General features: G+C 37.1%; 1 protein-coding gene across 4 annotated transcripts in view; it reads right to left on the minus strand.

Moving 5' to 3' along the window:
* Nucleotides 1-1,516: 1,516 nt before the first annotated feature.
* The window catches only part of CEP43 (centrosomal protein 43), a 28,252-nt gene continuing 13,089 nt past the window's right edge, over nt 1,517-16,679 (minus strand). For 2 of the 4 annotated variants that reach the window (XM_026675218.2, XM_087968868.1), the window contains 7 exons: nt 12,343-12,399; nt 8,974-9,188; nt 7,286-7,395; nt 6,446-6,508; nt 5,504-5,537; nt 4,049-4,142; nt 1,517-2,365 (listed from right to left, as the gene is read on the minus strand). In XM_026675218.2, the coding sequence (XP_026531003.1) occupies nt 2,291-2,365; nt 4,049-4,142; nt 5,504-5,537; nt 6,446-6,508; nt 7,286-7,395; nt 8,974-9,188; nt 12,343-12,399 (648 nt within the window). In that variant the 3' untranslated portion in view covers nt 1,517-2,290. The remainder of the gene's footprint in view (nt 2,366-4,048; nt 4,143-5,503; nt 5,538-6,445; nt 6,509-7,285; nt 7,396-8,973; nt 9,189-12,342; nt 12,400-16,679) is intronic. The other 2 variants (XM_087968876.1, XM_026675219.2) reach the window with 1 other exon arrangement.

Here is a 16,679-nt window from a genome sequence, read left to right on the forward strand (position 1 = left end):
GAACTGGGGTGGGCGTGGCCTGCATGTCCCATCTGGCCCGCCAGTTTGACACCCACCGTGTGTGTGTGTGTGTAGTTGCATTACAAGTCTTACTGTTTCATACTCTTGAAATGCAATCCTGTGTTGTGTATAATACTCAAAGTAAGTCCCACTGAACTCAATTTATCAGGTAAATTAATCTAGTACACTGCAACTTTAGTACTCCCTAGGAAGCTTGGACCACAACTTCTGTGGCCCTTGGAGCACATGGGAAGTACAGTGCAATACCAGAAATAATTAAAAACTTTCGATGATATAATTACATCACTGGATGTAAATATGGAGCTAGGTGAGGGCCTTTCAAATATTGCCTACCACTGGCTTAGTATTTGGTATTAAGTGAGCCACTATAATCACAGCTTATGATTTGATAGGAAAAGTGAATTTGGCTAGAGTCTGCAATGGAAACTTCTGATTTTATACTAACCTTCAATAGATCCATCTTTTCCTAATACCTAATAAAAGCATACTTATAAAACTCTGGAATTTTTTGTGTGAGTCCTTTGAAGTTATCCTCATTCTTTTTCCCATCTACCTACAATAAACAGTAGTCTAGGTAGGAAATAGATTTTTTGCAACTACTGTATCTATAAAAGGACAAAACAGAATGAAAACACAAGGTCTACAAGTTTCAACACGTTTTTTTTTTTTTTAAGCTAAGTAGGGATTCTTGGTAAACACTATTTTATCCCACTTGACTCCACCCCATCAAAGCTCAACATAAAAATAGCAACAGTTGCATGGACTTCAGCAACCATAATAGTATTAATTCATGAAAAACTACAGAAATCCATCGTTGGGTTACTAGAACTAAAGTGGCAAAATAGTATATTCAAGTGTTGAATTATCTTCTCTAGAACTCTATCCAGTCATGATACTACAGAAGCAAGGTTTGAGTGGGGAAGCCCAAAATTTAACTTTACAATGTTTCCACAACAGTTTGTATGGAAAAGGATCACTTAGTTATTAAACATACTCAACACGTAGAACACAGACAATCTAAAGCAACATTTTCTATTGATACTTTATCAATTGCTTGGCTATAATTCATATGAATTACAGGTATTATGGCCTAAAAAGCACCAGATTGGTGGAAGGCTGCAAATCACAACCAATTTGCTGATAGCAATACCAGTTTGCTGATAGTAATTGGGATGATTTTAATTCCAAAAAACTTAGAAAGAAAATTGTCTATTTTTACTAATATGCACTAAGATGCTAAAGAAAATGGTCGAGGTTAAATATAATTTCATATCATAGGTAATATATTGCTGAGTGTCAATTAAAACCCTTACACAAAGCTTATCTATAAACATATGCATTTAATCATAAGTATGGCCATGTATATAATATACTGAAATTCAGACTACTTAAGTTAGTTTTATGCCTAGAAGCAGGCTAAACAAGGTTCATATCCTTCTGTAAAAAACATGGATCACAAAGAGGATTATTTTAAATAAAGGATTCTTATCACAACTTTTAAAGTTTTTTTTGGAAATATTTTTATTTTGCATTCACCTGTGTTTCAAAGAAAAAACATGCTAATAATCATTTATAATTTTCATTAAATTAAACAAAATGGTAACAATGTTTTAATACATATAAAAATAGGTTTAAAGTTAAGGCTCATATTTCAGCGGCAATATTCAGAAGTACTTAGCAATCTTGGCCACACAGAACTAAACACTTAAAGCTGCAAAAAAGGTCAACTTGCTAGAAATCCTGAGGGATTCATAATTCAGAACTAACATGTAATCAAGTTAGGTATTCTATTGCCATTTTGAGAATCTTGTCAATTATGCCCTGTCAACTAAAATAACTTCAGTAGCTAAAAGATAAATTATACTGAAAACCGAGTCAACAAAATAGCAATTTTGCTGAATTTTCTTACTTTCTTCAGCTAAAAAAACCAGATAGTTGCCATAACATCAAACCATGTCTGCCATTCTTCATATGCTTTATGGATTTCTTCCCTTATGAATGTTTATAAATCAAATGGTGGCGTGTCTGTCGCCTGCAACAGACATTTCTCTGGGACCTAACTACTACCTTAGTTGAACTAGTCAGCAGTATTAAACTCCATTCTTTGCGAGCTTAAAACCTTTCCCCTCTCCAGTTTTGTTGGGTGGTTTTATTTTTTCTCTTGAAATAGAAGGCACGATTTGTGAGGGGATATTTCAGGAGATTGATTGTCTTAAAATACAGTCTACAAAGGTCGACAGTCCCACCATTTAAGATTTCTGCTCTCTATTCATGCAACATCCTCTAGGTAATCTGCTTCAACGCTTAATTGAGAAACAGTGAAGTCTTGTGTGAGGTCTTCGAGCTAAGGAGAGAAAAAAATGGGAAAATTTTTACTAATCTTAAAATTCAGGTTCATGTATGTTCTAACTGTTAAATATTTTCCTTTTATAAAGGCTGTAACAGTGCAAAATATGTTTGTTATTGAAGAAAGGTTCCCATTCACAATGTGGCATAATCCAACCTTGATTCAAAGTTTCAGACTAGCCTTAACTTTGTTTGGAATTGGCAGTCAGAAATAAACTGAACTAAAATGCTCATGCCTATTAGGAGCTGTGGTGGCGCAGTGGTGAGAACGCAGTATTGCAAGCTAACCCTGCCCACAGCCTGGTTTCAATTCTGACCTGCTCAAGGTTGACTCAGCCTCCCATCCTCCCAAGGTCGGTAAAATGAGGACCCAGATTGTTGGGGGCAATATGCTGATTCTGCAAACCGCTTAGAGAGGACTGCAAAGCGCTATGGAGAAGTATGTACATCTAAGTGCTATTGCTATTCTTCAGGTAAATTTATCACACTTTGAGATATTCAAGATATCTTGAATATCTGGCCATCAACCACTTCAAATATGCTATTCTAGAATCTGGGGCTAAATTAACTAACTAATGAAATTATGGCCAAGTTTTTCAGTGCAGCATTTTCCTACTTCGTCAATGGAAGAAATATGACTAGATTTTGTGTTTGTCTCCCCACCTTCCCATCTTTTCTAAAGCAGCAGGTTTTCTTTTTCATGCAATCATATTAGAGCAGTGGTTCCCAACCTTTTTTTCGCCCCGCACCCCTAAAGAAATTTCACTCGAACCTCGCACCCCCTGGAATATAAATAAAATAAAAATGCCAACATATAGCCAATAACCTATTATTTACCTGGACTTTTCTCGCACCCCCTGGAATATTGTCTTGCACCCCCAGGGGGTACGAGCACCCCAGGTTGGGAACCCCTGTATTAGAGTATACAGATGATACACTCATGGTCATTGTTCTCATTAGCCTTCCCCCTTTGTCTCATTTTGTTATTTGTGAGCTTTATTAAAAGCTGCAATTGTATAGATCACTGCAAAAAACAGGGCATGCATTGTGTTCTCTTTTTCTCTAGCTTTTCCCATTCATGCCAACAGTTATGTATGGTGGTATTCACACCCCAGTTATTACATTTAAGATCATAAATGAGAATCTGCTTTTTGCGTATAAATTGTGGACGGAAAGAAGTAAAATCAGGTAGAATCTTAGACCTGTGCATCATATTAACCTTTGAGTTTCTGATTATTTAGCACTGCTTGCACTAATGTGAAAAGCCACACAGAAGCAAACAGTCCATATGCATTTCTAATGATCAGTATTTGTGCAATTCCTACTTCATATTTTTGTACAAACTGGGGACAAGCACAAACAGGTATGGGAATTGTTCACTTATCTTGGGTTAATATTCTCAATTCAGCTACAAAAATCTCATCTTCCTTCCCTTTTCTGTACCATATGATTGTCTCAAACCTTTATTAATATTTTAAAAAAACATATCCCATATTGAAATCTGCTGATATTCAATAGCCAGCTCAATTATATTTTATTGGGAGCAGTTCTGGATCAAAAGCGATATATAGACTAAAAGAAATATAAATTTCAATTTGTGGTATTAATTCCTTTCCCAGTAATGGTTTATTTTGCTATATACTATATAGATATTAGAGTGTTAAATTAAAGTAAATCATACTTTTTCACTAGTAATGAAGTCTTCTAATTCCATAGAAATATCATCTATTTCTTCACCAATGCTCACTTCACTTTTCTCTGATCGATGGCTGGCGCTAACAAAAGCAAAAATTAAAATATGAAAATTAAATGTTCATATTTAATCATATTACATAAATATTACTGCACTGAAATTTGTCTTGAAACAGTGCAATATATTATTTATAACATTATAATAAACATTGGGGGGAAATAGTATTTAGTCCCATCTATTCTTTATTTTGAAACCTCTACAACAGGGGTGTCAAACTAGATTTGAGGGCCAGATCAGCATTGTAGTTCTCCTCCAGGCACCGTTTTGGCCAGCAAAGTGCTGCAGGAGGCCATCCAGGCCGAAAATGGGACACGGAGGGGTGGGGTGCATGCTCCCCTCCCGCATCCCATTTTGGCTGCAAGAGGCACCACAGGCTGGTCCTTTGCTATCTCCAGGCTGGCCCCGCAGGCCAGATTTAAGCACCCCACGGGCTGTATCTTTGAATTTGACACCCTGCTCTACAAGAAAAATCTGTAATCGAGATATAAGAAGCCAGAAGCATTTATTACACAATAACATAAATTCCTGATTTTCTTTTGAAATGATTATTTAGTATTTGGGCAATAAAATATATTATAAAGGATTTATTCCTACATAGAATATTGTGCATATAAAATGATACATAGACTACTTTAAACAAAGTTCATAACTTGGCATCAAATCCAATTTAATATTGATTTACAAATAGTTTGCTCCTAAAAACTCATCTAAGCATGTAACTAGATGCAATGTCAATTGACTTTACAGTTAATGACATATGAATTGCCAGATATCAAAGTATTTATAAAAACAGCCAAAGTTACAATTTTACAAAATGTTTAAAATATTAGGTATAAACATATGGCGTATACAAATTTTCCAGCACCATTTTTTTTTAAAGTGCAAAGCCCTTTTAGAGTGAATTGAATAGTGCTACTGCAGAAAACAATTAGAACAATGAAGAGATTTAGGTGAGTACTGTGTTTTCCTGGAAAACAAGGCCTCTATTTTGTATTCCTGTGCATACCATAGCCCAATAAGAACTTAGATTTCGAAAAATAAGCTTTTCCTCCAGCTGCTTCTCTTAATTAGCTGTTTCCCCATTCAGTTTAGCTCAAGGGTTATCTCTCTCCTTTTGAAGTACTCAATCATGGCAGGCCTGAAAGCACCAAATAGGTAAGAGGTTCTATTTCACATAACATTTTTTAAAATTACTAGGCAGGGAAATAGAAACAATGTAAGCTTAATTAGAAATATGTGAAATTACAAACATAATATCTCTACAAGCTGGGAGTTTTCCTAGGGAGTGACTTCAATATAGACCTATTCTCAAATGATGCAATACATTTATAGCCGTCTTCCTGAAAATTAATAACCTAAGAATTTTAATATCTTTTCTCTTACCTGTTGAAATCATCAACATATTCATCTTCCTCTCCTGTTTGTAAACAATTAAATGAAAAATTAGAAGACTTGAAATTGAACCTTTCACTATACAGTATATTTGACATCAACATCAATAGTTAGTAGGATTTGAAGATATGGCTCTTTGCCCAGGCTTTGGGTAAGGAATACCCCTTTCTACCTTTTCCTTGTTCCTCTGCTGGATTTTTTTCTACCATCTTTGTTCTTTCTTTTTCTTTTTTTGGTGCTGCTGTAGTTTGTATTGTTCTGTTTTCAAATGTTTTTAACAATTATAAATTGCCCAGTCACTGAGAGTCAGGTAGCATATAAATGTAATATTTTAATATATATTATTATAAAATGCAAGTATTTTTTGAGGAAAACAATGAAGTTTGAAAATAACACATGTTTAATGTATACCGCTAGCAGGTAATCCTTGACTTATAACCAGTTGCTTAGCAACCATTCAATGGATGGACTCCCAGAAGGTACTTATGACCCGATTCTAAAGTTCCAATGGCTGCCTCCCAAAGTCATGTGATTGCATTTGCATGCATTTACAACCATTTGCAGTATCCCACATAACTATAATTTATGACATTTTTGCCCGAAACTTGAATTTACTTCCAATTTTTGGAAAAAATGCCCCATGGAAAGTAATGGATTTGCTTAACAACTGCGGTATTCCCTTAACACCTGCAGATTCAGTTAACAGCTATGGTTATTTGCTTAATAACCACCTCAAAAAAGGTAATAAAATCTAGTCTGCCACACGATGACCCATTTTATGCACATCATTATATAACAACCATAACGAGCAGGCTCCATTACAGTTGTTAGTCGAGGATTACCTGTAAGGGCAAACCATATTAATTCCTAGAAAAAACATTCTGCAACTACATATACGAATTTTAACTGTGCTTCTGTAGATAAGCTACTTGCCCAGTTCAAGTGATCCAAGTTTAGAATTCACCATCTTTACATCTTTCAAAATTGAATTTGCATCTGTAAAATAAATATGAAAATGGGGTTTTTATGTGGGAGGAAGGGGGAAAAATTTTTTTATTTTTTTGTTGTTTTTTTTTTTAATTTTTATTTAATTTTTTTTTAAAAAAAAAAAAATTAGATTAAAATGATGGTTGCACTTTATAAATCATAAGAGTTTTAAAACATTATTAATATTAAATCCTATTTTAGGTTAATATATTGCTATTATGACTAGTAATGGGTGCAAAAATCTATCTTTTACTTTCATTTTCTCTACATTTGTAAAAAATCTATTCCAGAAGGGGTTTATGAATCTTTTTTAAACAATGGGAATTATCTTGGATCAACTTTCACCCAGTGGGATGTCTCTTCTGTCTGGTGGTACGAGAGCCTCAAACCTGCTTGCTTAGGACTAATGAGTTCAAACTATCCATTCCTGCTTTTGGAAGGGAAGTATGCAGTGGGAATGCAAAAGAAGAAAGAATCCCTGTCTTGTGTCTAAAGGACAAATAGTACATTTTTGCTATCCCATTTTTAACACTTAACCTGGAGAAAAGCTACTTGGAGGAAAGCTACTTCAGTTTAGCAGTGAAACAATACATCTTGTTGCCAGCTATCAATTCTGTATTTTTTGCAAAGCATTAGCTATCACAGGTCATGCGTATCCCATTCTCTCATTTTTCTTATAATAGAAATGACAAATGGATTAACGTCTGATCACGTAATACAAGCTAACCATGAAATTTAGGATTACACTGTGTTTAGTACAGCCAAGATATCTATGTAAATACTTACTTTCAGACTCCTTTAATGGAGGTACTCCACTCAAAGAATTCAGACCACTTTTTATAGGTAATGAATCAGAAAGAGATGCAACATTTGCTGTTTTGTTGTAATCGTTTTTCCTTTAATAAAAAAGGGTGGAAAATGCAGTCATCTTCCAACCACTTTACCATTTACTTATTAATAAAATATGACAACTAGCAAAATGAATGACTTTTTTTTACAAAGTGAGGAATGCAAAGTTCTGTATTCATTTCTTACTTAATCTCATACTTCTGCTTTAAAACATTTTTGTTATAAAATTATTGATCTCCAACATCAGGGGTCTTTAAACTTGACAGCTTTAAGACTTGTGGACTTCAACTCCCAGAATTCCTCCTCCAGTCATGTTAGCTCAGGAATTCTGGGAGTTGAAGTCCACAAGTCTCAAACTTGCCAAGTTTGAAGACCCTTGTCCAACATCAATAGTTGTACGAAAAAAGAGATTACATTGTAATATAACCTGTATACAACTAAGCTAGAATTCTGGATTTAGTTACAAATTTTCTTAACACAGAAGGCAATTCTGAGAACATAGTTCATAGACAGATTAACTCTCTGAACTTGTAAAAAGTAGTTTTCATTAACAGCCTTTTGACTGTTTCAATTTTTAGCTGAAATTGAAAAAACTGCATATACAAAATGGAATGACCACAATAAAACTGCAAAATGAGAGGACAATTTAGTGTATGAAAAGGCTTAAGCACATTTCACGGCTTATCATTCTGAACATATATTTTATACCATGTAGATAGCGGTTCCTAGTACCAAACTAAATTTCTAGAAAAGTTTAAATAGTCAGATAGTCCTTCACTTACAAACACAATTTGGCCTGACAAATTCATTGTTAAGCAGTGCGGTCATTCAGTCATTAAGCAAGAAATCACATGACCCCGATTTATGACCTTTCCTGCCAGCTTTCCTTTTTACTTGCCAAAAGCTAGCTGGGAAATTTGCAAATGGCAATCATGTGACTTCAGGTTGCTGCAAGTGTTATAAGTGTGAGTCAGTTTCCAAGTGCCTGGATCATGAGCATGTGACCATGAATGCTGTGACAGTCTCAAGTATAAGTAAGTTGTTTTTTTCAGTACTGTCATGACTTTATACAGCCACTAAAGAATTTGTCCCAAATCAAGGACAATCTGTATAACATATTCTGAAGATACCTTGCAAGTACACAGCTGATTACAGGATCCTTCAAGCTGGAACACTAATATTGTGGCATCTTTTGTAGTCATGTGTATGAAGAAATCATAGCTTGACTATGGTCAAATGTATTTCCATATATAGTGTAAATATTTCCAAGTCAAAAGATTCTACTACAAATAGAAAATATATTTTCTATTTCTTTAAAAAATGTGTTCTGTACTTTATTCAGGCAGGAAATACTATAAATACTATAAAGGTATACTATACTATACTATAAAGGTTTTAGCAGTATACTATACTATAAAGGTTTTAGCAGTATAACTATAGTTTGGAGAATTTAATAAAAAAAATTTGCAGTGCAAAATAGGTCGCAGAACAAGCTACTTATCATTTGTTTTATACAAAAAAAAAGCTTCTAAAAAGCCTGTCCTTTATTTACTGTAAAAATAAATTTAGCATCTTTCAAATAAAAATATTCCAATAAATACATTAGATCAGTATATTTAACTTACCAACCATATGACTGTTCTGGTTTTGGTAATGGATCATCAAAGAAAGAATCACCCTCTGCATCCTCCTCTGTTGCTAGATTATTTTTTTCTTTGGTATCTATTTCTTTGTTTGGTTCAGAAATTACTTTTATTTCATTTGGTAAGAAATGAATGCTGTCTTTGCTCTTTGCTTCTCCAGACAAGATGCTTGTATCACTATGACTGGTTTCAATAACCTTAAAGAAACAACATTAAACAACTCTTAAATAATGCCACAGTCTGTTATATTGCAGGTATAAGAAGTGATCCCAATTCCAGAATCTTGTAAAATTAAGAACAATTTTCTACTTATTTTAAGGTACCCAATACTCCCACAATGAAAATAAACAGCAATCTGTAATACTACACAAATTGACATGTAAAAATAAAAAATCAAATTAGTAATAAATGAATAATAAGGAGAGGTTAAGCATTCTTTCCTACTCCCCTATTAATATTTTCCCAGTATGATACTTCTTCAGTGGTAAACATGATGTTTGTAAAATATATAATTCTGCTTTGAATACTGGAGAGTCTAAGTATGGTGAATAGAAAAAACTATTTATAGATAAGGCAAAAAACCAACCACTGAATACCCATTGCTACACAATCACTTCATAAATAACCTTTAAAAAATCTAAATTAAAAAAATTACCCATGGTCTTACTTTTTCTTTGCAAAGGATATTAGAAATTAGAAAAAAATGCTTGAATACCATCCCTATTTTTTTGCTCAAAAATACCAAAGATATAAAATTACAACTTGACTATAGTCAGGTATAGCAGCATTAAACAACATGTTCAATTATTTCTACAAGTTGTCACATCTTCATAGCTAAATTACCACATTCAGCATCTTAAATATATAATTTGCTGCAAGGAAAAAAGGAGTAGAACATTTACTTTATAAACCACCAAGAACTGTGTGACAGTGAGATGATTACAAATATGGAAAATGTAAATAAATAATAAGTTAAAAATAAAATCCATAATCATATACCTGCTAAATATATATTTTTCCAACATATAGAAGAACATGAAATTTTTAAACTATATTGAAAATCACAATAGAAAAAGATAAGAAATCTCTCCTTTAGATTGCAAGTTCAATGCTAAAATGTATTGATTCTACATAATGTGAATGGAGTATAAAAATGAAAAAAATTATTACTAGTAAGACATTCTATCATATAAAATGATGCATATCCACCATAATTGAGATTCTTCAACTACTGGTAGCCCTTGACTTTCAATCACAATTGGAACTGGAATTTTCATTCCTAGGCAAGGGGGTTGTTAAATGAATAACCAATTTTAAGACTTTTGCTGGGGTTGTTAAGCAAATCACCGTGGTCATTAAGTGAATCACATGGTTGTTAGGTGAATCAGGCTTTGCTTGTCAGAAGCCAGCTGGCAAGCTCATCAATGGCAATCATGTGACCCCAGGACTCTGCAATTGTCATAAATCTATACCAATTGTCAAGGGTGCAAAGTTTGAATATGTGGCTGTGAGTGCGCTGCAATAGTCATAAGTTACAAGGACCAACCATAAGTCACTTTTTTCAGTGGTTTCAAGGACTTTCACTTGTTGTCAAAAGCGGTCAGTGAAAATATTCAAGTCCATTTGTTGGATGGATGTTTCAGCTCCATCCAGTCATCTCGACTCTACTCTAAATTAAGGGTTTACAAGATCATAAATAGGGAGTAAAAAGGGAGTTGTTGGATGGATGTTAATTTTAACATCTAAGAACAAGAACAGCCTGAGATTCAGTTAGCCATGTGTGTTCATTTCCTTGGCTTACTACATCTAGATACAAGGGATTGATTGGATAAATAACAAAGTAATATGTTTTGTTTTATGGTCTTAAGGAGATGGTATTATAAGCATTTTTGATTACGTGTCTTTTGGGAAGAAGCAAGGATTAAAACAGGTTAATCACCAACATTCTCTTCCTGAGGTTCAGTGAGTAGCCGAACCAACTCCACTCATTGTAGGAAAAAGTTTGCATTACATTCCTTCAAGAGATAAGCCTGGTTTTGATACTATCTTTGTTATTGGTAAGATCAAGTAACACTTAACCTTAGGGTGATGAAGTAAAAATGAAATGATCCTGATACACAATCCCTGATAGCTACTACCTGCAAAAATGTCTGCAGCCTACATTTTGCAAATTGGACATTTGAGCAGTTTTCATATCATTAACAATAGCTTTTTATAAAGGATGAGACATCAGAGGATGAGGATGAGACCCAAATAGAAAAAACAAACTAACACCCAAACAGCAGAAGAAAAACCCAAATTGCACACCAGATCTTTCTAGGTGAGTGTTATCCCATCCAGAGTCAGAGATATCAACTCCTCATCCTGGGCAGCCCAAAACCCACAATTAATCCATCTTGCTAGAGTTGAGACAGTCAGTTTTCCCCATCCAGGCTCTTCTAGCCTCTGGGTGCAGAGCCAGCAACTGAACAGCACCACTTGTCCAGCATGGATTAAAGATGTGTAACTGGGTACAATCGGTGTACTGAGGATCTCTCCTAGCAGCTTTGATGTTAAACAGGAAGGGACAGAGCCCTAGGGGTGCATATCACTTCCCACACCACAACTGACTGGTACAAGCCACAGAGAAAGGAGAACCACCTCAAATAGCGCCTCCCAATTTGCGGAGCCAGTCCAGGAAGTTACCATGGTCAGTGATATCAGTAGCTGCCAAGAGACTCAGGACACACACACCCAACCTCTATCCCAAGCTTTTCAATGGTTATTGACAAGTGCAACCAATGATGTCTCACTACTATAGCTCATTTTGAATCCGGACTGAAAAGGTTCTCTCCCTTGCTTCATCCAAGACCCTCCTCAACCTAGAGCTTTCCTATCTCATTTCTAAGCCAACCTGCAAACAAGATTGGGGAAGTACTTCAAACTTTTCCAAGTTCCTCTGCATTTATTCATAGTAAATCTTATACATGAATTAGTTTACAAAAATCAAGAACTGATATTCATGAACAATACCAATTAAATTATATAAATATAGGTGTATGTTAAGGATTCAGATGTAAAACTTGACACAAAGCATTAGCATGTAGAAACACTTATTAACTTATTAGGGAGCCAGACAAATGGGCACCTTATAAGTATTTGCCAACCTAATTTAATTATATACATTTCATTAAATGTTCATATAATTGTGATTATTGTGTATTTCAAAGTACATGTTACACCTGTATATATGTGGAGTTAGTTTACCAAAATACAACTGAGCCAGTTGCATTTACTTTTTAGTGCAAGCTGCTCTTTTATTCAAGTTAGAAACAGAGGCACTTGCCAGATTCTTCTGCTCATGCATTTTACCTGCTCAGCTGTGTTCAAGCACCTTTTCTGTTTACGATGTCCTTTATACCTTGGTATCTGAACATAAGAATAAAATAATGGCATAAAAATGAAAATAAATTGTATGTGGGTATATCATGTAAAACTAAATACTAATATACAAAATTATGTTGTGTTTACTAAAAAAAACCTTTAAAATCCTAGTATTAAAAATATTGATTTTGTCGAATAGCACATGAACTGTAAATGAACACCACCATTTGCAATTCCATTTGCAATTTTTCTCTTTCACTTGGAAAAACTAATTGACTTCTTCAGTTGCAAAGCTTATTAGATATGGAATGAATCATGCATTCCACTTGGGCTCATGATAGTCTCTTTTCTAGTCAACTTTCTAATTTATTTTACTGTCCAGTGCATTTCAGTGTTTCTATTACAGTGTCATGTTTATCTAGGATGTCCTTCTGTAAGCAAAAATGAAATTAAGTCCAGTATTGCTGAAAAATAATTGACCATTCTCCATTTCTTTTTATATTTCATTATGGTATGCTGCTCAGTCACTTTACATGGGGTGGCCATATAAAATTGATTAATAAAATAAAATAAATCCATTATGCAAACTGGATCTTACTTTTTATTAAACTTTTAAAAACTGATACTGATAATTTATCTCCTAAATAAAGTGGAAGTGTTACTCTGTGATATCTACTCTTTTATTATCTCAAACTTTTATAATATTGCTGCCATTTCTGGCAAAACATTGTAATACTGGTTTGAGAGGGCTTTAAGTACCGTGTTTCTCACAAAACAAGGCCAGGCCTTTTTTTTTTTTTTTTGACCCCCGAAAAAACGGCTAGGCCGTCTCCGAGCTGAGCCCCGCCGAGTGAGCGCCTCTGCCCGATGCCCATGCCGCTGCAGCGTTTGGAGCTGCCGCTGCAGCGTTTGGAGATGCGTGGGGACGGGGACAGGATGGGCGAGTGGTGGAAAGGATGGGCGGCTTCGGGCTCTCTCTGCTGGACCCGCCAGCCAGGGAAGCAGCGCTGCCGTCGCCTCGTCTCCCTGTCCGCAGACAGGTGGGCGCTATCACTGCCTTGGGCAGCCTCTCCCGGTGGCCCCTTCAGGTTCGGGCTCGCTGCCTTGGCGAGAGCTCCGCCGGGCAAAAGGGCCCGCCTGTCAGCTGCGCTGGGCGCCCCAGGCGAAGCTTTTCGCGCTCTGCCCAGCGCCAGGCAGGGATGGCGGCTGGGCACTTCTGCCAGGGTGGGCCGATCCTGCGCTACGACCCCGGGAGATTCGCCTCCCCACGTGAGGTTGGGCTGCCCTCTTGGGCAGGGGAGGCTTTGTTGTACCGGTAGTAGGGCGTCGTTTTTTAAAAGAATTGGCTTTGCCTTCGGAGGCGAAGGGAAGGCGGCGACAGGAGTGCCTGAAGCCGAGTGTCTCTGCCGGGCTCCGGTTGCAGGGAGGAGCCCTGGCTGGCCGCACGTGGCTACGCCAAACGCCGCAGTGTTGCTCTAAATGCCACGGCAGCATGGGGAGAAGGGAAAGCAACGGTGGCGGAAGGTCTCCCGATATGAAGTGCCCCACCAACGCCGAAGTCAACATAGGCAGCACCATATCCGGATATGCAACAAAAGTACCGTGTTGCCGGCGTATAAGACGACTTTTTGCCTTGAAAAAGATGCCTCCAATTGGGGGTCGTCTTATATGCCGGGTCGTCTTATACGCCGGCAAATAGTAATTGGGAAGCACTGCGGCTGCCCGCGGCTGAGGCACTTTTGCGCACCGTGGAAAGCGAATCCCGTGAAGCCGAAAGGAGCAGCCAGCCTTCTCCCAGCTCCCAAGGAAGCGAGGCTCGCACCGCCCGAGCTCCGCTGAGGTATCCGGCTGGGGCTGTCAGGAGTTGTTACCGCTGGCGCGGCTCCAGTCCCGTGTTGCCTCGGGAAGGGAAAGGCAAAACCAGGAGCCGCTGCTGCCATTGCAAAGCGCCGCCGCGGCTCTTCCTTTTGCCTTTCCCTTCCCGAGGCAACGCGGGACTGGAGCAGCGGAGCCGCGCCAGCGGTAACAACTCCTGACAGCCCCAGCCGGATACCTCAGCGGAGCCCGGGCGGTCGAGCCTCGCTTCCTGGGAGCTGGGAGAAGGCTGGCTGCTCCTTTCAGCTTCACGGGATTCGTTCCACGTGACAAAAGTGCCTCAAAAAAAAAAAAAAAAAAGTGCAAAAGTGGAAGGCGTGCGGAAGAGGGGCGAGTATATAACAAACTATATTTTGAGTGGAAATGTTGGGGGTCGTCTTATACGCCGGGTCGTCTATACGCCGGCATATACGGTACTTCCTAACAGCAAGGGCCCCCCCCACCATTCCCCCCCATTTCGCATGTTTAATATAGGCCTTAATTTGGGGGGAGGGGCTTAATTTGATTTTATGCCTATAAAACATGCTGGGACTTCCTACTGGGGAGGCCGTATTGTTGGAGAAACACGGTATATGATTTTTGTTTTGTTTTGCTAGGGCTTTTTAAACTGTAAATGTTGCTTTGGGTCCACCACTTTTTTATCTGAGTTTACTTTTCTATCCTGATCACGCCCATTTATTGAATAGAATTTTCAATGTACAATTCTATAATAAACTGCAGCCTTGAGGAGAAAAGTTTCAACTCTGAAATAGAGAATACATTTATTTTTCTGCCACAAAAAACATACTGCTCCAGGTTGCAGTATATTAAATGTCTTTGATTATATAGTTTCTATTACTATTCAAAAAATTATCCTTAAAATTAACATAATGTATACAACTTGAATTGAAAATTCAAACGGTACATCCAGGCTAATCAACATCATTTGAATAAAACTTATTCATAATTCATTATGAAATGCTACTGTACATACATTAAAAGCACCATTTATCTGTTTAAGGCAGCATAGGTAATGTTAGCTTAATTTAGCTGTATCAGTTACATAGTTACATTTCCTAAATACACACATCCCTGATTATTTAGAATAGTTCAAGTAGATGTCATTTTAAAGTATTCAGTATCATCCAATTAGTTACCAATCAAAGAAAGTATGAAAAACTGAGTCATAAAATCTGAAATCCAAAAGTTCTCCTGTCAATCAGCACTGGCAATGTTGCTGTCACAACACAAGCCCTTTATATGTAGAAAAATATTGCAACCATGCTAGGCAATACAAGTGTTGTTATATAACTCTCTAATCAATGGAACAGACTTCTGTATTATTAAAACATTTTGTATTGTAGGTCTTCTTGAAAACTGAAACAAGCAGTTGATAAAAAAACAATCCGGTTGAATTTCATGATGCAATTTTATAGCATATAGTGCCATCTTGCTTTCTTCTCTGCAACATACTGGAAAATGGAAACAGATACTATCATTTTTAACTGATTCTGATTGCTCAAGGCTTCCTTGCAGAAAATATGTTCTTCATATAGATTGAAAGAATAAAAAATGTCTCCCATGAATTTCTCTTCCCTTTCCACATTACAGAAAAGTGCTTAAAAACACGAATTAAATTTGGGAAAATGAGGAAAATATAAAAAAGAAACTCAAATTGGCTCTACCTTAAGTACTTGGAATATAAGTTAGAGGGAAGGGAATAATTCATTTTCAGGCTCTCATGGAGTTTAATAGTTCCCCTCCCCCTTTTTTTTGGCTGTTCCATGCTATAGAGCTGTAATGGTGAACCTATGGCACGCATGCCGGAAGTGGCACGCAGAACCACTTCTGCCAGCACACGAGAGGTTGCCCGGAAGAGCCCCACTGTGCGTGCGCATGCCCCCCGCCAGCCAGCTGATTGTCTATCTGCCGTGCATGTGGGAGATGGGCATGCATGCGCAGAAGCATGCGGGGGTCACACACGCATGTGCAGGGGACAGGGGGAGTTGCGCGTGCATTGCATCATGGGTGCAGGCACGCAAGCATGTGCACGCACTTTTGGCATGCAATGTGGAAAAGGTTAGCCATCACTGCTATAGAGTATTGCTGGATTTGCAATTACAGGTAGTCTTCAACTTATAATCACAATTGAGCCCAGAATTTGCAATTGTAAGTTGCTGTTCTTGCAGTTGTAACTTGAGCCACCACCTGACCAAACTCACTTTTATGACTATTTTTATGGTGATTATAAAGCAAGTTACCATGGTTGTTAAGCAAATCCAGTAAGTACAAATCCACTTACTCAATGGACGCTTTTGTTGGAAACGTCAAAAAAAGGTAGCAAAATGTGATATGACTGCGGGATGCTGCAACTGGTTATAAATAAGAGCTGGTTGCCAAGTGCCCAAAATGCAATCATATGACTTTATGTGGTAAAAGACTGATGCAGCAGTTGTAACTTCAAGGACAGG

Source organism: Notechis scutatus, chromosome 1, assembly GCF_049901735.1.
Source record: "Notechis scutatus isolate UNSWTSFEM ecotype Mainland chromosome 1, rNotScu1.2, whole genome shotgun sequence".
Lineage (NCBI taxonomy): Eukaryota > Metazoa > Chordata > Lepidosauria > Squamata > Elapidae > Notechis > Notechis scutatus.